The sequence below is a fragment of the Chanos chanos genome, chromosome 1 (genome assembly GCF_902362185.1).
Source record: "Chanos chanos chromosome 1, fChaCha1.1, whole genome shotgun sequence".
Lineage (NCBI taxonomy): Eukaryota > Metazoa > Chordata > Actinopteri > Gonorynchiformes > Chanidae > Chanos > Chanos chanos.
The window spans coordinates 18722529-18749022 of record NC_044495.1 but is presented as its reverse complement, the minus strand read 5'-3'; the positions used below and the strand labels follow the sequence as shown (position 1 = coordinate 18749022).

Below are 26494 nucleotides of genomic sequence, written 5' to 3'. Positions count from 1 at the left end.
AGAAAATGTAGATAAAGGAAAAGTTGTGTCCCTGCATATTTAAAGACAGCATTGAGCTCATTCAGTAACACTGACAGATCTGAAGTCAGTGTTTAGGGTAATCACATAAAGTTCTGTGCTTTAGATGGAAGCCATCTATTTGCCTCTATATTATTGGATGATTGTGTGCCATGTTGAATTTCCTGTGGTAAGCTGCTTTTTGTCTCTGTTGTGATCTTAAAATGGCCCTTTTGAAGTCTTTGTTTTTGATGCATGAAATACCACTACACATTATAGTTTAATCAATTGTGCTTTTGGGAGGTTTCAAACCATACACAGCTAGCCATGTCCTCAATTACCCACGTGTCTCTGTGACATGTGTGCATGAGTTTTGTTTGTAGCTTTACCGTGGCAGACACCATGGTCACCTTAACAGTGTGACTTTGTTCAGAGTTTTTAGAGCCATTTTAGTGTTATAAATAAATAAATAAATAAATAAATGCGATTGTTTTTATCACCCAACCATGAATTATATATGACAATGTGACTCTTTTGGCTGGATGAGTTGGTCCCATTAATCATGTATGGCCATAAATCTATTACCTCAGCCCCCACCCCTGGAAAACGAGAAATGTAATCTGAGCATGAATACTTCTGCAGTTTTACTTTCTGTGCAGTAAAATGATTTGTTAATGTTTTGATAATATTTTGAAAATACAGAAAGGGTTTGCTGGAGGTTTGTGAACACTATTTCATCATGTAGGTAACCTTTTCAACAAATCTGATAAACACCTGCAAAGTTTCAGGAAATATTAGTCAGGCTAATGCACTACAACTCATATACAGAATTCATAACTGCATGCCGAAAAGAAAAAAAAGAAGAAGAAGAGAGACGGACCCTTAAATCTATAACTCTTAAATCTTAAATCAAAGAAAATTTTACTAAACTCTATTAACGTATATGTCAGTGTGTTGCCAATAGGCTCAGATCAGAATCTGCATTAAACCACCATGTGAATACTTATGGGATATCTTTATCTGCGTGCTACACGCCAGTACACCAAACTCAACTTGGATGGACCAAAAAAAAAAACTACTAACCTTCTTTTCTTGTCATGACACAATTTTCAACAGATCGTGTCTGAAAGAGGAGAAAGCTTCTTATTTTTATTACGTGATTAAAGTATAAAGGATTAGGCTGGGGTTAGAGGAGGTTTGCTGAATTAATCACTGACTGAAAAAAACAAATTTCCCTGTTTGAACTGTGATTGAGCAGCTGAGAGCTCACAGTTGACGGCCATTTGGATGGCAAGCCTGTCAGAGCACTGTGTTGGCAATGGAGATCAGCGGAGTTTCGGAGCCAAAGGTGGTCTCCCAGCAAAGGCCCACTCATCTGGGTTGCTCTGCTTTCTGTCACTCTGCATTCACCACATACCGTGCATCTGCTCTCCCTATTCTGCATTATGCTCTTGAATTATTAATGTCACGTCACTGGTACAGCTAGTGATAATTGGGCTAACCCTGACTGTACGGCATGCTTGGTTAAAGCCCTCCCAGATGGAGCAGTGCACTGTAAATGGATACTGAGATGTGACAACAAATAAAGTTATGCTTATTTAATAGTTTGAGTCTTACTGTGTCAGATTTCTTCCAGCTCTCTCGCTGTTAACCATCATGTTCAAGGATATCTTAAATGGTTCCTTTTCACTAAAGAATAGCTGCTAGTTATAGTTTATTTATTTATTTATTTAACTGCTCTTTAAATCCAGACTAATGCTCCTACACCAACTCTATTTCTTTCCATTGATTGTGGCCATAATTGATAAGATTTCGGTCATACAACTCACACGGAAAATTCAGTCTTCCTTATCTGCTCTGGACTGCCTGTTTCTTTTTTATGTGGTTTCTTTCTAATGTGACTCAAATGTAACTTTATAATGTGATATGGGGTTTCTGCCCAGGCTGTTTTGAATTCAAAGGCCACTCTATGTTGAGGATTAATTGAGTTTCTCTCCCTTAGTATTTTAACACAACACGGATTTTGTAATCTTGGGACTTTGAGCACTGCTTCCTGTTGTGATGTGTTTGACTACAATAACATTTTTTAATTAAATCAGCTATACCAAGGAGGTGATTAGAGGTTTGAGCCTGCAAACGTGACATGAATGCCCATCCACCCACTTTTCTACCCTCAAAACAGCCAATTGATTGCTTGCTCTGAGAATTTCGCAGCCTTTGAAAATACGTACAGATATTGGATCAGCAACATAATCAATATGTAATTACCTTTATCAAAAGTGTCTGGCCAGGGCATTAAATGGAGAATACAAAAAAAAAAAGAAAAAGAAAAAAAGAAAATAGTCACTTGTGAACAAGTTTTGTGTCGCACAGCTTTTATGCATTACTCTTGTTAATGGTAAACTGATTTTAGAGGTAACCAGCTTTAAAATAAATAAATAAATAAATAAATAAATAAAATTGCATGAAAGAGAATCAAATCTGAGGTGAGTAAGCAGAAGTGTAAGTACTACCTTTCATGAGTTCCCCCACCACATTCAACTCTCTTGGGACTTTTCTCAGTTTTTCTCTCTCCATCCTGTTCGTCATCCTTGTAGCATGAGGGATCACTTAAGTGCCTGAGTGGGGTGAAAAGGTGGCGAGGGGCAGGATGATATATGACTCTTGATATGGTCTCACTGACCTCAGATCAATAGTAGCATTGAACCCCAGAGTGCCCATAATCACCCCATAGATTAATAAGAAAGATAAGCCTTCCATGAGTCTCACAGACAGAGCAGTTTCAGTGGGACTGTGTCAAGTACAAAATTGGAAGAACTTGGTCTACAGTACACTGAGTGGCCGCTCACTTTATTTCACAGGGGGAAAAAAGCATTGACCTACAGAAAGAGTTTCTTAAATTGTGGTCACTAATCTAATTAGTAAAATCCCATTAAAAAAATAAAATTATAGTGTTTGGATTATTTTTACCCGAGCCAACTCCTCCTAAGTTTAAATGTGATTAATTGCTGTAAAGTACTCATTATTTTCTGTTAATTTTACCTTCCTTCTGAGTCCCAGTGGGGAATACCATGGTTGACACAATACACATTACACTGTCTTTATATGGTACTGTGAGAAAGGTCTGAAGTGGATCCTGTGGATGAAAGTGTGGTCACCTGCACTGAAGCTTTTCATGGATAGGAATGTTTTCACCTATTTTATATATATAAAAAGAAAGGTTATTTAAAATTTTGTTTTAAATTATTCTAGTACAGTTTCATGTCTTTCATGTCTTATTCTTATACATTTGTGTATATGGATCATATATATGTTTTGGAAGTTCTTCGGCTCATGAGTGGCCACACACAGACACAGACACACGTAGACACACACACACAAACACACACACACACACACACACACACACGCGCGCGCACACACACACATGCACATGCGCACACACGCACGCACACATGTACACACACACACACACACACACACACACACACAAACATATAAAGATCATCACACAGGTTAGGCTGTTGCAAGGTATTGTAATGATCATCTGGAACAAAAAAGAATCTACTGCAATCCTTTTGTCATCAAAGAGTTTGATGAAGTCCTGGAGCATCCCTGTGCATACCATACTCTTTGATGTATCAAAATGATTACACCAAAGAGTTGTCAAAGGGACATTTGTTTGAAATGCCACCGCTTAGATTCTGCATAATGTTTTACAGTTTAACTTATTTCACTTTTACTGTGTGCTGCAGTTTAACCCAGATTATAAATCAAGAACGACTAAAAAAGAAATGTCATCCCTCAGTTAACACTAATATGGTGCTTTCACTGGAATCATTGCTTTGGAATCACTGGCTGGGCAATATTGCTATCCAAAGCTCAAAGCATGATGGAAACTCTATATGATACTTCCCATGTATTATTAAGCATTTAGTCAAATCAATTATTTGTTTGTGTTCATGTATTTATGAGCAACATTGATCCTCAGACATTTCTCTGCATCGCAGTCTGTGCACTTAGAAGAGGACTCTGGTGTGAACTTGGCAAAGAGAGAATCAGATGATGTGGTATATATATTCAGTGGGTAAGTGGAAATAATATTCTTAGTTTTACCCTGAATATGACGAAACTAACTAAATTATCCATCCATCATAATGAACTGCTGGTGGCAACTGTGTACTTGGAAGCCAAAATAATTTTACACTTATTTAATCATCCCCTGCAATGCAGTCCTCAAAATTTTTCTCTCAATTTTTGTGCCAATTTTTCAGAACATTTTGGTAGATTTTTTTTCAGTCAACTTATGTGGATTTCACTTCAGTTTCAGTTTTTTTATACTTTTATAGTGAGATCTTAGACTAAATGACACTCATTCTCTTAAGAGGGTAGAATAATCTGCTCAAAAGTTTTGCTTGCAATGTGACTATATCCTATTTCAGTACTCTGTGAATGTATCAAGAGGCATTCAGCCCAGATGTGGTAAGGAATGTAATTTTGGGTTTCCATCTTGTCTTTGTGGTGAACTAACAATGCATCCATTAACTAGAACTTTAAGTGGGGGAGGGGTGAGGTTTTAGTCTTGCAAGAGATAGCATGAACATGAGGAATCAAAGAAAATGTTTTAAATGGAATAATATTTTGAAAATTAGTTAATTCTGACTAAATAGATTTTTTGGGAATTTGTCTTTTTTTTCTAGTCAAGTACGACACTCAACAATGACAGTTGTTGAGATCAAATGGATTTTTTCTTTCTTTTCGTAGAAACATCAAATGAAGAGAATACTTGTAGGCTGAACATGACTCACCATTAGAAAATCCCCCCAGGTGATTTACTGAAGTATCAACCAACTCAGGTGTGGTGCACTGGTATGGTCTTTGGCAAGGCATACGTTTGGGTCCACAGATTATTGTGGACCCAGGTCCTCAGATATTAAGGGTAAATATGCAAACAGGTAAATAACAGGCACATACACGCGCATACACGCACATACATGCGCATGCACACATACACACTCATGCACATGGTTTGTTGTGAAAGAACAAATAAGAGCTAAATCTTGGGTTGTAAAGCTGTGATGTAGTGGTAAGGTCTAGAATACAGCTTTGTAGGGTTTTGATTCAAAGGCCTTCATCTTTAAGGTCAAATATACCATGTAACCACATCTAGTTATGATGGAGCTCATGGCTCAGAGGAAAATGTTGTGCCTAAAAAGTCAAGAAGTTGTGGTTCAAGCCTTATAAGGTCTCTCACACATGGTTGAAAGAGGGACTCCTAATTGGGGAAAAAAGACACCAGCTAATTATGGAAGATCTGAGTAGATGGGGAAACACCCCACTAAGATAGGTGGATGTAGGTAAGATGACAGTATAGCACTAATCTAAAAGTAATCAGTCTGTAAGTATTGTCTCCCCTGCCCTCTTCTTTTTAAAATCAATATCTTTGTCTGAGTTTTACATCACCTGCAAGGTGACATGTATTACCATTTCCTCTTCTTCGGGCATTCTGAGTTTTGCTTCAGGCTAAAACGCTCAATGTATTGGCTTTACTTTGGTTAGATAGCCATGATGTTTACACCTAATGGGAATCGCCTCTTGCAGTGCCAACTATACATTTATCAGCAATTCCATTTGTAGTTTGGTAGTAGAATGCAGTCATCAATCACACATCTCATTGGATGTAGACTTACTACATGTATCTGTACGTGCATTTATGAAATTAAATCCACAACCTCACAGCCAGGAAGCATTGATTTCATGAGTGAGCCACAGACCTCTTCTGATTACAGCTGGTTGGTTTGGGGGATTTCGAACACCAACAGCAGGGATCTAGTTACAACATTATACTTCTAGGCTTGAAGCTTAAACCTTGATCCTCCATGTTTGTAAGGCTGAACACAGTTTTCAAAACTAAAAGTGTTTCTCATTGGAAATTGTTGAAATTTGGCTTTGAAAATAGTGAAATCTGAGCCAAAAAAACCCCCCTTGAAATTTTCAATTGTCCATGTGCACAGAACATGCCCTGAATGTAGCCTGGACATTCAGGGCATGTTCTGTGCACATGGACAATTGAAAGTTCAAGGGGTTTTTTGTTTCCCCAAATCTCTCCATCTCTGCTGTGTAGAGGCAGACTTGGTTGAAACGACTTAAAGTTTTTTTCTCTTGCTGGGGTAAGAGGCATGGAAAGAAGGATGAAAGATAAAAGATAAAATGTAGGACATAGAACAGGCAAAATTCAGACACATACGATGCTAAAAACTCATTAATTCACTGTAAACCAACCTCTTTACTAGCACCACTATCAAAATCAATATCATTCAAAAGACTACTGAGTGTCCAAGTCGATCGAGTCTCACAAAATCAGTTACTTCTCCTATCAGTGGTGCCGCATCATGCACTTTGAGAAACAGAAACATGAGTAAAATTATTTTCAAACATAAATCAGCCAAAATGCAAAACGTATTGTATTTATAGGAAAGGATGCTTAAAGTATTGGACCAGTTTTATAAATTATTGTTATTTAGATTAGCTGTCCTCACGTTTTTACAATGATGGCTACATTTCACAATGAATTTCATAGACTTGAAATAGGCTACAGTATGACAGAGACATAATTACTTAGAGCACATCAAACAGTGAATTAGCTTTATACTGTAAGAACATACTGACAAAGCTGTCACAATCAAACTCCTCTTTTAAAAAACACAACATGATCATGCTTTTTCAAATTCTTCTTCAAGTGGGATAATTAACGCGTTCAAGATTCTAGAGGAAGGAGAAGATTCTTTGTTTGAAGAACTCCTGGAGTTTTGTTTTTCTTTCTCTTTCATGGACTTTTATCATCAATTACAGATCACCTGACATTGGCACTATTGCCAGCAGAAGCACATTGATCTGCTTGAGTAAATGGCTAACCTTTAAATGGCGGACAGATGCCCTTGAATCGCTGCGTCTGTACCAGGCCTCCCCCACATCGGTTTTGCTATGCTTATGTTTGTGCCAGTGATGAACTTTTTTGTTGCAAACATCACAGTCTTTGCTATGGCTGGCCGAGAGGAGCTGAAGAATCACAGAAAGTCATTTATGTTGCCCTCCTCGTATGCTTAAAGCCTGTGGGTGTTCACCAGTGAACAAAACCTAGAGATAAGGAGAACCCAATTCAAACCACCCTCATTGATTTGCATGTGAAAGAACTCTGAATATAGTCTCTATGAAACAAAGAATCATCCATGTGCATTTGTGGCTCACATGGGATTAAATCTTGCTTCTTGTGTGCTTTCTTCTGCAATGTCAGGTGTTAGGTTTGTTAGGTGTTGTGTATATTTGTTTATATGTGTGTGTGTGTTAGTGTGTGTGTGTGTGTGTGTGTGTGTGTGTGTGCGCACGCGCATTTGTCTTTGCTGACTCACTGAAAGACCACTATTTTGCTGGGGATGTCTTCTCAAACTAGAGTCAAAATCATAGTCCCCACTTGTAAAAAAAAATGAATAGGTGCTTTTTAATATATAAGATATTGTCATTGTGAGCACTAAAGTTGTTTTTGGTTAAGGTTAAGGTTAGGGTTAGGTTGTCACTATTGTAATGGAAGTTATTGGAGGGTCCCCAAAATCTAGAATACATGGTATGAGTGAGTGAGTGTTTGTGAGTGTGTGTCTGTGTGTGGGTGTGTGTACTTGTTTTAGGAGGGGATTTTACTGAAAGCACAATATTCTACAATTTCATGTCATAGTGGGGCTAAAGTTCCCATGAGTAAAAATATTTTGATTTTTTTTAAATAAAAGATGTTGTTATTAATACAACTAAAAATGTGAAAGTCTTAGCATACAGGGTGTGTGTATGTGTATGTGTGTGTGTGTGTGTGTGTGTGTGTGTGTGTGTGCGTGCGCGTTCAAGCGTGTGGTTAAACATATGCATTTCACAGTGATTCATGTAAGCTGAGTTACTCACTTCAGTCATTTTTAGAGCTATGTGTACATACAACAGATTAATTTTTTCCAGAGCAACACTGAAATTTCTGTGTGTACATTGAATATAACACTGTACAAATGAACCATTAAATGTAGTAACATGTAAGTATACTTTAGCCATATGAACAATTTCCCTACTTTCGCTTAGGGTCCAATCAGTCTTAAATGTTTATATATAGTGACAGACACGGTAAGACAGTGATGCATTACTGTACAAAAAAATTTATTATCAGCATTAAAATCCCATAGCTGCTCTGCTCAAAACACAGAGGATATTGTTTCTCATTTTGGAAAAAAGACAGATAAAGACCTTATGTCAAAACACAATATGAAAGGGAAAGGATGGATAAGGTTGGAACTTGAATGATGAAATTTACAGTATCACATACTGTTCACAAGTTTTAAAGAAAGTTGGTGTACTGCAGAATTTGTGAAATGTATTCTTTAGAAAATTCCCTTAGGATTTGCTTTGATAGCTGAGCATCCACAGCAAAATTACATTATAGATTTTTTTTTGTATCAAGTGCACATTATAGGCCTGTTGAGGGTACTACTGTCCTGTTTCAGAACTCAATGATACTACAGAGTCCTTTTAATTAGGAATATCGCACAAGTCCAAATGTACATGTTTACAGAATCGTAAAATTAAATTCATTTTACCCATGACAACCAAGTATATGAAGTCGTACAGCATACTTTGTTTCATAATCACACCATGGCTCATACTGACTAGCACTCAGTGTATCCACTGTATTGACCATTGTACATGAAATATTGACAGATTGGTTTTTTTTTTCCACTCAAACATCTATGCTGTTTACATCCAAGGACAACCCGGTGCAAACAGGACATTATAGAATAATTCTGATAACATGCAACCAAGTATAGTCCAGAGAACCACTGACCAAAAGAAAACTCCCCTGATTCAAATCGACTCCTCAATCGTCACTGGAACAGTGCTTGCTGGATGACCACTTCACTGTATTTTCTATCTGTTACTCAGGCTTCTCTGCTGGAGTCTGCATGATTAGGAATTTTTAGTATAAACATAGCCACATATATCACTTGGCAAGAACATATGACAATAACATTCTCTGCATTTCACTCCTTCTCTTTATGGCTTAAAGAAAGGTTACTGTTTTAATGTTTTTATATAGGTAACTGCTAAAATAAAGGACATTACAGTATAAAATATATTAATTGGATGTTGTGCCACTATAAGACACCAGGATACCTTCAGTGTCCCATGGGATGGACTCTACAAGTGTCTGGAATGCTACTGAAGGGATGTGACACCACTCTTCCCACAAGCAACTGCATTGTGTGGGATCTCGGTAAATATGGTGGAAAACACTGTCTCAGGTGCTTCTTAAGATTCCCGCTTAATTGTTCAGTTTGGTTTGAGATCTGGCGATTGAGACCGTGGTATTTGGTTTACATCCTTCTCATTCTTGTTGAAGTGTTCAGAGACCGCTCATGCCCTGTAGATTGTCATCCTAGAAGAGACTACTCCCATCAGGAAAGAAATACTTCACCGCAGGAAGGTGATTACTAAGAATGGCCTTCAGTTTATTGACACTTACCTTGTCCTCTAAGGGATTGGGCAGACCTTGCTCATACCAGGAAAATGCACCACACACCATAGCTGCCGGCTTGTTGAGAGCAGTGTGTAAGATGACACATCTGATCACATGACTTTATTAGAACACTTAATACACCACTGTCTGTCGGCTTTGCACCAATATACCAGTGAACATTCATTTTTGGGGGGTAAATAAGGGACCTATGTACTGCAATCTGATCACAGTATCCCTCTGTGAAGTTCTTGACAGACTTGATGAAACTGTGTCCTCCTGCCCTAGATTGATATTTACAGTCAGTTGATTCAGAGTTGCTGAATCTTCAATCAGTGCACAAACATCATGTTTGAGCAGTATGTGGTTTCAGTCATATTTGACCAGAAATGATGATGTATTTCCTTAAGATTTCACCACAATAACTCTTATTCTGAAACACTAGCTAGTCAAGCAGTCTTCATTACTTAAGACCCTGCTAAGTTAACCCCAAGAATCACTCCTCTTTCAAAGTTACCTCAATGCACTTTCCATATATTTTGTATTCAGTATTTACCCAAATTTGTTTCTTTTATTTTTTAGTTACCTGTACATACACTTAGAATATCAACCCCCTTTTTCCTTGTTTCCCAGTCAAAATACTGATTGTCATGACAGACAACTTGTGCTTTTCACAGTAACGTTGTGTAGTATTACCTCCTTATGTTGTTTAGGAATGAAAATGTCCAGTGGAATCAAACTGGGATTCACAGGAATCTGAGAGGGTAAAAGGTCAACAAATTGGACAACTGACTATAAAAGCAAAAGAATGTCAATGGGGGCAAAAGACAAAAAAAAAATTTGTGATTGGGGATGAACACCACCATGCAATACTTAATATCAAATCCCCTCTGTAATTGCAAAACAATTGTCATATCTTGGCTTTCCACTTTCCCAACTCTCCAGTCCTCTTGGTTGCCAGGGCTTTTCCTCTCTTCTCAAATTGCAGGGGGAAAAAATAATAATTTCAGTATTTTGTTTCTCCATATTTTGTTCTGTGTCCAAATGATTTCTTTTTTCTCCACCCATTTAAATGGCCTACAAATGTTTCAAGAGATACCATGCTATAGATAATCAGAAGACATGAATGTTAACCATTGGGAGACTTCCTCAGCCACTGGTAGAACTGCTTCTCGTAGAGACTGTGCCACTTCACATTGGCCTCCACTATCTCCACAGCCCTGGCAAATGCTGCTGCAGCTCCTCCACCACTGCTCTGAATAAATTCCTTCAGCTGGGGAAAACAACAGAGACATAATAATATCTGACATCCCATTTCAAAGTTTTACATCTTTGTCTGCATCTCCTGATTTCCTTTTGATCATTTGAATGCTAACCATGACCTGCACATCTTTCAGAACTCTAATGTTGGAAAAGACAAATGTCTTCATGGAGAACTGCATCATTGTTGTTGACTTTGAAAATGCCTGAGTTTGTGGAGAGTAAAAGCACTAATGGCAATAGAGGGGAATATAATGTTTCAATCAGACAGGACTGCTATGTTTTCTTTTTTATTTCTCTCAGAGATTGCAGAGATGCAGGCATTTATGATACTTTGCCATTTTGAACTTCAAAAAGCCAAGTGAACTTCTACTGCCAATTAGTGACAAAAACAGGATTAATCTGAATGAATAACAAGATATGGATATAAACACTGCTCCAGGCCAAAAACATTGCATAAATAAAAACACTATAAATAAAGAGAGTGATGCATGATTACTTCTAAAAAGACTAATTATAGTTTCTCACGATTTTCATTATGTCAGTTTCTCTTAGATTCGCACTGTAACAGTGGCTGTTATTGTTCAAACCATGTGCAGGAGTTTGGTAGTGATCCCTTTCTGCATTAAAGTGATTTTCATCAGGTCTGATTACAGCTAAACACACAGCTTATCACACATTAAATATTACTTATACATCAATTTATTTTCTGTCAACGCTGTAGTGTTCTGTTTAAGGAAACAGCAAGGTGTGTGTAATATTGCTCTGGAATGATGACAGAATGTGGTGTGTATCTCTACTGAAGCTTTCGTATGGAACAGTCTGAAATAAACATCAGCTTTTTGCATCCCAGAGGCAGTGTCTGAATGCATCTAAATTCATGAATAGAGGAACAGGTCCAGATAATAGAGGTAATGGGTGGAAAAAACAAGTAACAACATAAGTAAACGCAGCTTGAAATGATTCTAATATATGGTCACCTGGAGTTAACGTATTCAGGGATAAACAACCAAGATCGTTTGGTTTTTGCTCAAGTCTCTACAGAATGACAAACAGACCGAAAAGGAAATTGGAGCAGTACGGATCTTCTACTGTATACCATTAGCCAGCAGATGGTTCAGGAAAACAGACTGAAGATGCTCTGTTCTGAAAACAAACTCACCTCACTGAGCTCTGACTCTGTATTCAGAAATTCAGTCACTCCGCTGATTAATTTAGAATTCATGAATAAAGCCTCTCCATACCTGCACAGGGGTGATAGAGGAGAGCTGCTCAGTAAACAAAGCTGCTTACAAACCACAAAGCAAGCTCACCACTTCAAAGTCAATAAAGATTTCTGATTATCTACAAAATACTTTCAAAGCAAGTATGAAAACTAGACACAACAACCTCTAATATGCTTTGGATAAATTTTAAGTTACAAAATAATATTTTATTTTAATATAACACTGACTTTGGGGAATACACCATATTGCCAGTATGACCATACATCTCCTTGTAGTTGAAATTTACCTTGAATTCAAAATGTCCCACTTCTCTCTGAAATACCTCCAGGCTAAGTGTCTTCCATGTGGATTGCGACCCACGTGTATGATGACGTCTATCACATCCTGATCTGGCACCAAATCAGAACTCAGAGAAAGATTCAGCAGCCTGTACAATAACAAACAGAAAATCAAACAGGGAATATCATATAAATGCTCAGCAGTTAGGTTAACATATTCACAAAAATCACAGCTAAGTCTATAGTGGATAAGATGATGTTACAGGGATGGAATGAGAAAACCAATTATTAAACCATGTTTTTAATGCTTTGAGTCAGTGCCCTTAAACAAAAGAAAACAACCTGAAAAGAACAAATTAAGCTTAGACACATCTGCTTGCATCAAACTGGTGCAAAATGTCAAATTGGCAAAAAGAGGCAGAGAAAGACATCACAAAAAAAGACACTGCCACAGTATACAAGTTTTCCATTTGCAATTACTTGCAGGGTAATTGTTTTGTTGTGGTGCTGAGAAATTAAAGACACCCTGACTCTTTCACTATAACTCTCTCTTTGAACTGTTTGAGCTGTGTGAGTTCATATTCCAGCTAGCCGCCTCTGTGGAACACACCAAAGTTTATCACAACAGAGAACATTTTCCCAGTCTTTATACTAGGAACGGTCAATGTGACTCCTTTAGGGGCCTGGATTTTTAGCAAAATGTTCAAACAGTTTCGAATCAATGCACTTAGAAGACAACGGGATGACTGTCAAGCCAACCAGTTCTTTTTAATAATTAATTAAGTGCTGATACGCAGTAATCACACACACACACACACACACACACGCATGCGCACATGCACACGCACACGCACACGCACACGCACACGCGCACACACACACACACACACACATTTTATAGCTCACTGTAAATGAGGCTGTCCAGCACTCTTGATGCTGACACTAGCAACACCCTGAAGCTGTGACATCTGCTGTTCCGCACAAGTAAATGAATACATGTTCTGAAGAACAGAGCACTTATTAGCCATGTCACTTTTAGCAAGTTCCATCTCACTCTCTTTTACATGTCTCAGTTATGGAGTCACTCCTATGCAGTAACACCCTGTCATGTTATTGCAAGTGATGTTTCTGAGTTTGTAACCATATCGCTGTCATGCATCTCCAAACATCACTGTAACTGCAGATCACAGTTGTGTCCCCAAGCCTCCAGCACCCAAACCAAACACATTTCTCACTAGCTCATACGGGATGAGGGCTGACAAACCGGTTTGCAGAGGGACACAATTTACTTCCAGGGTACAGATGGGACAGAAATCAATAGAAAATACCAACGGCCTATCTATCCAAAGTCCTGAGCAACATGTGCAAGCAGTGGAAGTTTCATCCCCATGGAAAGAACAGAGCATTTTTCTGGAGGCTGAGCTGAGTAGGTTTTCCACTCTGTGTCCACCTAATACAGGGCACTCTATGAGCATGTGGTCCTGTACCTTCACTCTTTGCTTTCAGCTGGTTCTTGAGCATGCTGTGTGGCATTCAAGTCTAGCTTAAAATCAATGAACCCCTGAAGCTGTCTACATTCTTACCTTTCCTCATCTACCCCAGCAGGAGGTCATTGCAGAGATGCAATCTGGAATGTTAAAACCCCCTCCTTTCTTTTTCTGCCGACACTGCCCTAAATGGTGCTACACTGACACCATAATTGTGGGTTAAGCTAGGCATGCAAGTCAGGTTAAAGTACAGCCACTGGGAACTGACTGTAACTAATTTAAAGTTCCCTTGAAACAAAGAAAGTCACTTCCTCATTTTGATGTTGATTGTATCTTGGCATTGATGTCGCTCAGCTTGAGAGGAAGGTCTTGGCACATGACACACCAATAACCAGCACCTATGCTGTGAGAGTGTGACTGTATCTAATTAGTGCATGTGTCTCGTTAGTGTCATAAGCATCTAGTTTTTTTTCTTTTCAAACACTCTGTCTGGCACTACATAATAGCGTCCTACACCATGCATGCTACAATCCTGCGAATGTTCTCCTCCATTGTTCTTCCCTCATCTAATATTGCACAGACTAATAATGGTTATTATTTCACAATGCATAGCAAAATATTGCTCTTTAGTATTTCATACACTCTCTGCATTAACCCATTTGACACTCTGTCTAGATAGAAATGGTAATAAAGTGTGGCAGCAACTTAACTGTTTTGTTTATCATTATACCATTCCCTGGACTAGACAGGCATCGCAGAATCGCATCATGACTTTCTATCTGACAGTCTAGCAAATGGGTTAATCATTTGTGATGGTTTTACTGATCGATTACTGAGACCGTATCAGGTGCGTTTATATTACAATTGCCTGTCAATCCAAAGAGGATCAAAGATGACTGCAAAAAAAAAAAAAAGTCATCAGACCAGTACTGTATCAGACAGACAGTGGACCCAACCAACGTCATTACAACAGAAATATGAAACGTAGGCTCATTTTAAAAGTTGTACAATTTTAGAAAGGTTTAAATTAAAGTCATTTTTAGCACTGTTGTGAAATGACCTCAGAAAACCTGCCAATGGTCTACTTGGCCTCGGTAATAAAACATACCGTAAGCTTTGTTACAAGTGTCCCTTTGGTCTCCCTGATTAGCATGTTAGCATCCAGCCCAGAGAATGGGAAAGAGGGACCTATTTGTGTGGCAAGGATTCTTCTTAAGTCTAACACGTAGGAATTTGGCAGAAAAAAAATATAAAGGCCAGTGTTAAAGGTATTAATCTGTACTAAACCTGCTTTCTGGAAATACAGACAAGCTGTGGGATTTCCATCATTAGTCTCCATGGCGGTTCAGAATTTGTCACTCCTCTCATTCTGCTATTGAAACCAGAGAGGATTTAAGGCACTATGGGGAGTTTGTCTGAGCTCCCTCTCACACCACTGAGAGGAGCTGTACTGGCAAAAGTGACAGGAGGTGAATGAGTGAACTGGGACCAAACCAAATTATTCCTTAGAGATGTGCAAGACAGGCACAGAGTGAATTATAGAAATGATTGGTGGACTATCCAGACACCTCTAGAGAAAAAAAGGCAATGGTCTCTGTATTACTTGTGCCAAATTAAATCACTCCCATGGCACTGAAATCATATATTTTTGTAAATTACTCAGGAGTTGACTACCACAAAATGGATAAAGACTCTAAGAACTAAATGGGTTTTGAGTTTGCTGCCAGGATTGACAGTGAAAAATGATGGACCAAAAATACGGATGTGACTGTCCAATAATCAATAACCATTAACGCCGTATAGACTATAGAAGAAAACAAAGAATCCTGCACCCACCGATTGAGCAAGAAGGTGTTATCACTGCAGGTCAAGGCCTCCAGAAGGACCTTCTTCTCAGAAATAGCAGTGGAAGAGTGGAATTTCATCCAGATGAACTCCCACACATCTTCATGCATCAGGGACACGCCAGTGCAGTAGACAATATCCCTCACATTGGGAGGAATCCTTGGGGGAAACATAAAGATGTTATTGTTCTGTGATGTGAAATCGTACAATAAAAGATTAGCTGCGTTAATAGTCATGATGGAAGAATTCTAAATGATAGGAATGAAACCACATTATTCTGCTCATTTCTTTCCAGTGAAATATCTCTACAAAAAAAAATTATTATTGCATATATTCTAGTTTTTACAAATTATCCATTTATAGTAAAGGAGCCAATTTTTTTTTTTATTCAGGCAGAATAATCTGTTATTATCTACTACATCAACCTCATTACAGTGAAGGAATGGCTCCCTTCAGCCAGTAAATCACTGGCCCAAAATGTGACAACAAATGTGGCCTAGCTAATTCATGCATGTCTGAGCTTTGTTCTGGGCTGTTGTTAATGATTAGTTTATTGGGGCATTGTGGTGCGCAATTACATTTTTTTCCCCCAACCATTCAGATACTCAGTGTACAGTTAAGCTCAACATCTTGAATAAATGTAGTTTTCTTTCTGTTTCAAAGGAAAGATATATCACTCAGTTTGACAAAATGGAAATGATCAAATTATTAGTTAAGTGAATGAGATGAATGGGACGGCTTAGGTCATGTTGTAAAGCTAATGTGGCCTACTCAAGACACGTGCAGCTTTTTGCCTGTACATCTCCAGCTCTCTACATCATACTGTCTTTGTTATTTTATTTTAAATCAGGATTTCATTTGCATGTTTGTAGCCTACACTGCACGTTTTAATCTGCATCTTAATACGAGAGCCAATTTCTTCAGTAAATGGAACAAAAAGGTTTGTTGCCATGGTGATTTTGTTCTCCTCTAGTCTAAACTTAAACCATCGACTTGGACATCACGGTAGGGTCAGGGAAGCGTAAAGCTAAACGCAAACGCGAAGACGAGCACAGAGCTTCTTTAAGAGAGCGAGAGGATTTGTCTCTTTTTGTTTCGTTGTTGAACTCAGAGGGAAACCATTCTGTTCGATATACCAGACCTTGTTACTGAATTTTAAGGCTTTGTGTCTCCAGTGCCATTTTACCAAACTTGGGCCAGGAGTTTCCAAAAGGTCCTGAACTATGCAAGCTAGTTAAACACTTTGAGATGTCAGTCAGAAGAACAAACCCAGTTGTTCTGAAAATTTACCAAGCATTCAGACACTATAATGTTTGCATCATATGAGATGGCATAGAAGTTTACCCAGAGTAAAAATCCATTAAATGAAGGCACATTTGTAAAAAAGTACTAAGATAATACTCTCTCCAGAATCAGTTTCAACACAGCACACAGCTGAATACTGAATATAGGGAATAAATCATGCTGAAACAACTGTATTTTCATCTTGAGAAACGCCAATATTTTGCGATTGCATTGGATTAGTCCTCTGATGTTCAGGCCATAGCTGGGTAGCCTGTGTAATACTTGGATGGCCTGTGTCAGAATATCACTACAGATGGACACTACCACTACATGAGCACATGACAAAGGTATCAAGGTCAAGGCTGAAACTCTTATATGGGTGAATAATGTCATCTGATAACAAATTACAATAAAAAGACAAAGTGTAGCTTTTATTAAAGTTCAGCTGTAAATAAAGACCCCTGTGCCATAGAGAGATTGCAACACAGTGCAAGCAATGTTTCGACAAGGAAGGGGGAGAAATGACATTCAACCCCCCTGAGGACCAAGGCATCAGCAAAACTGAACTTTTGTCTCACGCTCAGAAAACAATAAAGACCCTCTGATTTTGTATTATTACAAAGAGACCTTTGGGAATTGTTGGATACTGCAATGCAGAAATTTTGAGCTCCAACATATTTTATCAAATGGAAAGAGATTATTACACTTTTCGGTCCTTTCGATTTCAAGTTTATTTTGTACCGGCATTGGTTTTGTGGCAGTCTTGGTGGCATTCTTGTTTCTGCTATAATGCTGTTTAAAATTAGACACAACATCTAATTAATGGACATTTACTAGGAATGCTCACAGGGAAATATAAAAGCATTCATAGCTGTTCATAGATATGTTCTGGTGACAAATTGTATTCTGGATATTTGCTGTGACAAACTACTAGCACAGTGACATGGTGGAATATTTTTGTGAAGCATAGATGTTACAAGAATGAATGAAGACCATAGAGGGGCCTTTGAGCCATTATTGGCTTGAGATGATAAAAAGTAGTTCTATTTGGAGAACAGGATTTTGAGACCTTTGACCTAGCACACAGTGTGTGACAGAGACTTCAGCACAGGGAAAAAACACCATTTGAGTCAACATAACAGACTAAAACTCTGTATGGACCTTTGTATGATGTGTTTGCACCTCTTGTCCTTGGATTAAGTGGGCATTCTGAAGAGTGGGCATTCTGAAACGGTCAAATACTTCACATAGTACAGCTATTTCCTGTGGCTTGGTTGAAGTTTGAAGGAAACAAACTGGAACATAATTGTGAATATATTTACTTTTATATACATTTCTGTGCGTATGGTATCCCTTTAAATCAATGAGGTGCTGTAAAGGCATGGGCACACCTGACTATAACCTTACAGTGAGTGCCTCAGCACTCAGAGTGGAGACCAGCTCAGGTTTCTTCCAGAGTTTGGAGGCAGATAAATGTAGAGGTCAGCTGCCACACATTATCACCTTTGCCATAAAAAGGAGGGACAAAAGCATTACATTTTTATTGGGTGCTTATCCTTGAATATTGAATGGTACTGAAGCTTAAAGTGGGAGGCAGCAGGTCATCCCAGGCTGAGGGCAGAGGAGGACACATCTGGCAGAAGGCAATTGCAACCGTGACAAAGTTAACACAGGACAATTCCAAAAGTGAAAAGTGTAATAACACTTTTGGCAAGTCCATAAAGTATAAGACCTACATTTATTGCATAGTCGATACACCCTCTCCTTATTACGTTTACCAAAGAAATATTCCTGACTGTTTTAATCTGCGTGCTCTTATGCTTGGGTATATTAGTGTGATCAAAGGGGATAAAAGGAGTGAAGCATTGCTTACACAAACAGATAGCAGCATCACTTATCATACATATTATTCTTACAGAATACATTTCAAAGCTACACGTCATGAAATGTTGGCCTAAGATCAAATAGAGAGAGAACTAGGAGTAACACTAACCTATACACCTGAGTTATAGGAGAAATTATGTCTCTCTGAACACCCAGTCTATTTTGTTAGATACGTGGACTCAACCATTAGCATAATCAAACATCAGCCATCGAGGTACAAGAGTGGAGATATGTGAGAGGTGACAGAGGCATAGACCATGCAAATTTGCATGTAAGATTCTTTAAGGTCAAACTGCTTGTGTGTATGTGAGGACTGTAGTTAGGGCCCCCCAGCTGAAACAGGTGCTTATACTAAAATATGTGGCTCACGGGAGTGAAGGGATTGTTGCTGTGGGGTAAACAGGGACACTGAGATTACTGCGGCACATCCCTTAAGCACCACTTCGGTCATTACAGTTTCCTTGTGGGGAACTCATCTGTTTGCCATGGATTAGCAACATCACCACAAGCCTTTTGTAGAGCATCAAGGGAACGAAATTAGATTAACAAATCCTTTGTTTCCACAGGCACTTGGCATTGAATGAGGCAGTCTTGGCAGAGTATTTAAATGAGCGCTATTGATCCAATCTTAAAGTAATGTCAATAGCTCCAAACAACAAAAGTCGTCATCTACCAACATGGTATGACTCTAATGATTTTACCAACATTGGAACGACAGTGTCAGTGCAGCTCCTCAGAGTGAAGCTTCATCAACCCCCACCTATGTATTCTTAAACGTTGCTGCGAATAACCTCCTGGCCTTCCATTTTGGGTGATTAGCTTTTGTCGCTGACACTTTCTGAATTTTTGAGATTCACCTTAAATTGCTGAAAAAAGAACCAAGATTTCCCATGTTTGCTCTTAGCAGACTGCTACTCGGATTTTGTGAGTATTTATGTTTGTATGAGTGTGTGTATTCACTCTCTACATACCTGTTCTTGTTGGAAGAGATCCATTCAGAGATGAGAGCCATAGCTTGCTGGTGACAGTGCTTGTTCCCAAAACTGCAGGCCAGCATGATCACCTCTCTCTGTAACTCTCTGAGAATGGAAAGTTGGAAGGATGGATGAGAAGGAAGATAGAAATAGAAATAAAAATAAAAATAGAAATAGAGGTAGTTACAATAACAGGGAGTAAGAGCCAGGGAAATAGAAAGTGAGAAAAGAAAAGGCTGGGGCAGTTTGCTTGTGTCACCAGAAAATGTGAGGCATTTATGGGGCAAAGCCATGGTTTTGACTTACTCAGTTTGATAGGCTGCTTGAATGAAGGAGCCGTCAGAGGAGGTGGTTGGCCAGCCCATCTTATGATACTTTGGAGCTACTTGTTTCAGCACATAGGCCTGTATGTAGATAATTGTAAACATATTAGTATTACAGTATATATCGTTCGATAAAACCGTTTTGAGTGCAACAACAACAACACTGGATTGATACTGGATTTAAAAATGCAATTAAGAAAGAAACAAACCCTCTGACCCCACTTAGCCTTGATTGTTTTCTGACATACATTGCCGCTGCATGAAATGGGAGGACAAAATAGCTGTAAATTTGCTCAGAGCTATGAGAACATATGATTGTCTTGCCCCTCACATTGGTCTAGAAACACCACAGCAGGTAATTCCATGGCTAATTTACCATGGCTTCTCATTGAAGTGAGGGAATGATTAAAATTAGGCTCTGCCACACGAAAATTGATTTCCAAACACACACACACGCGCGCGCACACACACGCACACACACACACAGACACACACACACACACACACACACACAAGAGGGTGTTCCTCTCCCTAGTGAGAGGTGACCATGTTCATGTTTTGCCTGTTTGTCATGCTAATGTTAGGCTGTTTGGATTCGCTGCACGTACTGTAGTATTAACATCCCACAGCTGGACTCTTAGCATATCCCTTACATTCATGGGGTCCGGACATGATACCTTTGAAACACTTCACAGTCACTAATCTCCCACAGCTGTTTCCTGTCCTCCATTACCCAACTAAACATCTGTTTGAATAGACACTGTCAACAGATTCAAATTCGGGAGGCTGGGAGGCCTTGAGGATTATGTACACTCAAAATCACCACATACCTGCGCTCATCATTTTAGAAAGGGCCGAGAAGTCCATTACGAGAGATGGAGATAGAATGAGTTATGCAAATCTTCTATATTTTTCTCTCTCGTTTTACTGAATGCTACTTGTATTGTGAACATGAACACAAGCTTCTAGCTTGTCTGGCTGTACCTACTGCTGTCAACAGATTCAAATTCAGCAGGCTGGGAGGCCTTGAGGATTATGTACACTCAAAATCACCACATACCTGCGCTCACCATTTTAGAAAGGACAGAGAAGTCCATTGTGTGAGATGGAGATAGAATGAGTCATGCAGATCTTTGATATTTTTCTCTCTCATTTTACTAAATGCTACTTGTGTTTTGTGAACATGAGTACAAGCTTCTAGCTTGTTTGGCAGTCCCTACTGCTGACCAAAAGAGAATTTCAGCCCCCTAAAAACTTAATTTTCTCTCATTGAGACAAACACAGCATCCAGCACCGCTACAAAAAGACATGCAGCCATTCCATGCTGGCCGAGAATGGCTACAGTGTTGCTGCCCAACAAACGCTTTGGATGCAGATCAGAGAGTGGTGTGGCTGGTGTCCCTGGCTGTGTAGAGCTCCAGCTGAGCTGAGGGCTTCACCTACACTAAAGAGGCTGTAGTCCTCGGTGCGATCCAGTAGCTTGTCCAGCTGGTACAGTGCTCGGCTGGCTGCATGCCAGGGCAGGAACTCCTTCTCCTGGGGCAGGTAGCGGATGATCTGCAGAGGCACATTCTGAGGCAGGTATCCAGCTCTGCAGACACAGAGACACAAAGGACGACAGATTACAGATTTTGCACAGCAACACTCATAACTGACATTGTCATTTGACAATGGTACGAGTGCTGTAAAAGATGTAAAAGATCTTTGTTTTTTGGGTTTTTTTTAAATGCTTTGAAAAACAAAACGTTTTTGTTACTGCTCCTCAAATCACTGAATTAATGCTACAAGCAAGCTGTGTTGTTTCCACCCCCCCCCCCTTTATCAGTGGAAGAGTTATTATTTCCAGGTGTTTTCTTGTGTGTACAAGGAGTGAAACAAAAAGCCACCGTGTGTTTTAAGGGGAAAACAGCCTTGTAAAACCACTGTTGTATTCATTCTGCATAAATCCATAAAACATCAGTGGGCTTTGAAATAAAGGCAGAGGCACCAAAGGCATTGATCAAGCCTTTGTGCTGACATTGAGTGCAGCATATTTCATACGGTCTTTAGGTGCTGCTCAAATAAAATAGGGGAGGATAAGGCCATGGAGTATGGCTGTTCTAAAATTAGATTCACTCGTCTTCAAAAAGAGCTCATCATCAATGTCTGTTCGGTTCAACTCATCCTTACCTTTCAATCTTTCTCCTGCCTTTGGAAGAACTCATAACTCCTACACTAATGCCTTCCATTAGGGCATAGAAACAGAACGATGGTCCACATCCCGCTTGTGATATGAAGGAAATGATCCACTTCTCTCACGTTCATAAAATATCCCATGTCAGCATCACTATATCAGTGTTGTGTATGTGATTTTTTTATCATCTGACATGAGGTGTTTGTTAGTTGCATTCATCTTTAATCATTTAAGGATCATTAACATGCGTAATGATACATTCATAATAACAACCACAAATTAATATTTTATATTGTGAAAATCTTGTGTCCTTGTACCTCATCCACCCTGCTAAGCGTATGTTAATACTACACTTAGACACAATACTATCTGTAGGCATCCAAAACATTTATTGATCATTAATGATGCAGCACTTGCAATGTTGCCACACACTGCAGACAACAACCCAATGAAAGACACAGAGTGAGTGCCTTCATCAGTCAGATGTTATTGAAGATAAGATGACTGATGCCCTTTCTCTAGCAAGACCACAATACCATTTTATCTTATTCAGACTGTTGGTTCCTCGGAAATACTAGTGAGAGGTACCATTGAGAATCTAACATTGAAGGAGTCATATCTTGAGGCCATGGACTTGGTTACCACTCTCTGTTGCCTTTTCCTGCTTCTCACTGTCTTTGAATTATTCAGTTTGGTGAGCAAGAGGGGGTAGTGTTCATTAAAAATAAAAGAATACAACATTACCATATTGTCATCACACTGTACTAAAGTTTCTCTATATTCCACACAGCTCTAGATGAGTTCATTATTTTTGTGTGAGACCCCCTCCTGCAACCTCAGAGAGCTTGCACCATGCTGACACGTTTATGAAGCATTGAAGTCATTCATCATTCATACACTCATTCCTGTAAATGGCGCTGTGGAAACATGACAGAGTATGTGGATTACCGCTTTTGGCCAGCCTCTTTTACAGGGGCCACACTACATGTTTGAGGTTTTGAGGTGTTTTAACAGCTGGCTGCTATATAAATGATACATGTTTGTTTGAGGTCAAACATTCAGTTGCTGTAGAAGAGAGTGTTCCGGGGTTAAATTTATCGACACTCAAGTGTTTTGGACTTCCAGTACTACAGACGTTAACCTCTTAATCAGCCCGTAATTGCTCATTTTAAGAGAGATTTGTAAATCTTTCAAGAAGGTATGCACCCTCACTTGATCAGCAGTAGAACAAAGCCTCTGTGTTTATTTAAACAAACTGAAATCAGAGTTTAATACTATGCTAAGGAGACTCACTACTTTATAAAACTGTGCCGTGTTCTCAGCTATAAGATCAGCTCAGAAACCCTTGGAAATTATGAGCATGAACTCTGCTGCCCTATAATCCCACTCATCATCAGAGTCTCTTATTAGATCAACCCCACACATAGTCGAAGTACTAATAGTTTAAATATAAACAGATTCAAGTGATATCCAAAATACCAGCCAACATAATGACAAAAGTGTCAACAGGGCACTGGGTTATCACAAACTGGCAGAACAGCATCAGTGTACCATGGCACTGATTCTATAAGTTGAAATGGGAATCTACTGGAAGACTGTGATGACATTCTTTCATTAGAAAATCTATTATTTTGTGCCTTCTCATGGTGATGGAAAACAGCAAGAAATATGACTTAGACATCTATTTCTCTATGCATGGCAGCCAAAATGACCTGAGCTTGGGCCCAAACAGTTTTTATACACAACCTTAAGCATGATGGGACTTTGACCGCTTAATTAAATCAAAACTTTGTGCAAGCACCTGCTTTCAAATTCTTTGTATTCCTTATTTTCATGTTTCTGTTATTTTAACAGCTACCTGTGCTCTGTCAGATATAGCACTGTTTGCAAGGTTAGCCTCTAAGGATTTTCGAGTTAATACCATTAAAGGCTGACTATGTGCATTTTGAAATAGTGTTACTGTATAGGTGAAAAAAGTCTCTTGTGCTGTAGGAGCATTTAATTAGGCTGTAACACTTCAAGCAACTGGGAAAAGAGACATGTTCAAGCTGCCTCTGCCATCATATTCAAACACTTTCATAATGTATGAGGAATGTTGTCTACAGACACCCCTGTGATGGACACTCTTGATGCAGGCTGCAGTTGGAGAACCGCATCATCTTAAAATGGGTTACAAATAAGGATTTGTAAACTGCTACGAAATAAAGTGCCTTGAGGTTGAATTAGTCAAGTTGCTAGCATTTTCTCATCTTCAACATAAGTGGATCCCACCCACACCGGGAACAATCTTTATGTCTACCATCAAATATGAGGAAATATTCAGGTATTAAGCATTTCACTCAAACCAAAGACTCCCAAAGGGGTTTTCAAACTTAAAAATTGATCATGTTAACTTAATCAGTCTGTTTGTGGTTGTCAAAGTTTAGCGGGCTGACGAAGAAACACACTCCAAAATATTTCTCAAAGCGGCTGTGATTTAACTGAAGCATCATAGAAAACAGCTATAGCGAAGTCAGAGCATTTTATATTATTCTAAAGCCCTCATAATGCCTGTTAAGCCTCTATCTGCATTCCTATATACGGCGGTGCTGTCTGATGTGTCTATCATTTGATGTAGATGAAACTGCTGTGGCATGAACTGCTGAATGTAAATGAAAGGAGCTTAGGGAATTGGAGAGAACTGACCGGAGTGGATACAGGGCACAATATGTTCAAAGACACGCCACAGGCAAACTGTCAGCCACACAGGATTGGCCCCTCGTTATTTTATGCAAAATGTGCTTTTCATGTGGGGGTTTTCGATGAATGGTACAGGAACATATCTAGTCTTCCAGCCCTTGTTCACAATTCAGTCCTCAAACTCCTCGCCATTCTGTATGACAGTAAAAGGCTCAGCATCAGCATCTGAGTTCAGTGACTAAATCAAACCCTTAATTAGTCTCAGATGCTTTCAGTGTAGAGCAGGTATGTGTAAGGGCTTGGCATCTCTAGAAACTGGATCGAGAGTTGCCGCCTTGAAAGAGAAGCTCATCATTAGACCACAGTTTGAGGTTGGCAAAAACATTCAGCTAATACTTCCAAACTGACAATTTTTCAATAACACTTCACATACTTTAATTCATTATATCCAATGAATTAAAGCTGTGGTATTAAAAGAGGGCTCCCCGGGGAGTACTACTGTTACTGTTAGTTATGCAAGCTAACGACAAACGGCAGCCTCTGTGGATATTTTAACAGAGAATATAGCTACAGGAGTCACCCTTCTCTCACTCTCTCTCACACTCTCTTCCCTTCTCACAGTCTTTCTCTCTCGGGAAGTCAAAAGGGACACAGATGAGACAGAGGCTAATGATAGTGCCATGTCAGAGTCTCTTGATGAGCTCTTGGTAAAGGAGGTTCAGAGAGAAACTGAAGCTCTGGCTCTGTATCCCTCTTTCCCATTATCCATTTGCACAGCCAGGGCTGAACGGCCTCGCAGTGTGTCTGGGTTTGACAGGGAAGCAATCATGTGGTTTTCTTCAACAATGCCCACAGGCTGCTGTGGAATCCCAGCATGTTCAGCTACCTCTGGCCCTGCTTGTTCTCAAGACAGATCTGTGGAAACCAATGATATTTCAAAAACATTGACGGGCCGCACAACTAACCAACCCACCTGGCCAGGTTGAAGACGTCGTCAATAAGACCAGCCCTGTTGCCCACAGAGATAATCTGTGGTGAGAAGGGAGAGGAGAGAGCATTTTAGCAGCAAGACAGAGACAAAGGTGGAGTAGGTGGGAAGCTTAGCAACAGAGTAAGGGGAGGAATAATAAAAGGATGAATGAGAGAGGCAGGAATAATGGCTTACCGTGGGATTGGTCATCAGCTGCTCGATAAGAAGTCTCCAGTTGTGGAGGTCGTAGTTCACCCTGAAGTAGCCTGTCTGATTGATGTTGCCCAGCAACCAAGTCTCTTCGTCCAGCTTTCCCACTTTGTGTGTCTCTAAAAATAGTCATAAAAATGCGTGGAGCACGCATGACAGCTCATTAGTACATCTTCTGTGTCAGCCCTCCACACATTATCGTTCAGATTAAATGCGAGACGAATAGAGAAGAGCTACACACTAAATACACTGAATCAGACCAAATGTAAATCTCTATGGACAAGAGGAGCATGATGTCTTTTATGTTTTACATTGTTTGGTGAGTGTCTGTCCACCGAATCTGTACTCTGTACATCATGCATA

The 26494-nt window shown here is 39.3% G+C and overlaps 1 protein-coding gene across 1 annotated transcript in view; it reads right to left on the bottom strand.

Annotated features, from left to right (window-relative positions):
* Positions 1 to 10667: 10667 nt before the first annotated feature.
* Positions 10668 to 26494, bottom strand: part of LOC115821812 (thyrotropin-releasing hormone-degrading ectoenzyme-like) — an 85322-nt gene continuing 69495 nt past the window's right edge. The window contains exons 11-19 of the mRNA XM_030785601.1: positions 26117 to 26250; positions 25925 to 25980; positions 21543 to 21690; positions 20083 to 20180; positions 19774 to 19881; positions 15626 to 15793; positions 12311 to 12451; positions 11961 to 12042; positions 10668 to 10811 (exon numbers count right to left, since the gene is read on the bottom strand). Coding sequence (XP_030641461.1) covers positions 10668 to 10811; positions 11961 to 12042; positions 12311 to 12451; positions 15626 to 15793; positions 19774 to 19881; positions 20083 to 20180; positions 21543 to 21690; positions 25925 to 25980; positions 26117 to 26250 — 1079 coding nt within the window. The remainder of the gene's footprint in view (positions 10812 to 11960; positions 12043 to 12310; positions 12452 to 15625; positions 15794 to 19773; positions 19882 to 20082; positions 20181 to 21542; positions 21691 to 25924; positions 25981 to 26116; positions 26251 to 26494) is intronic.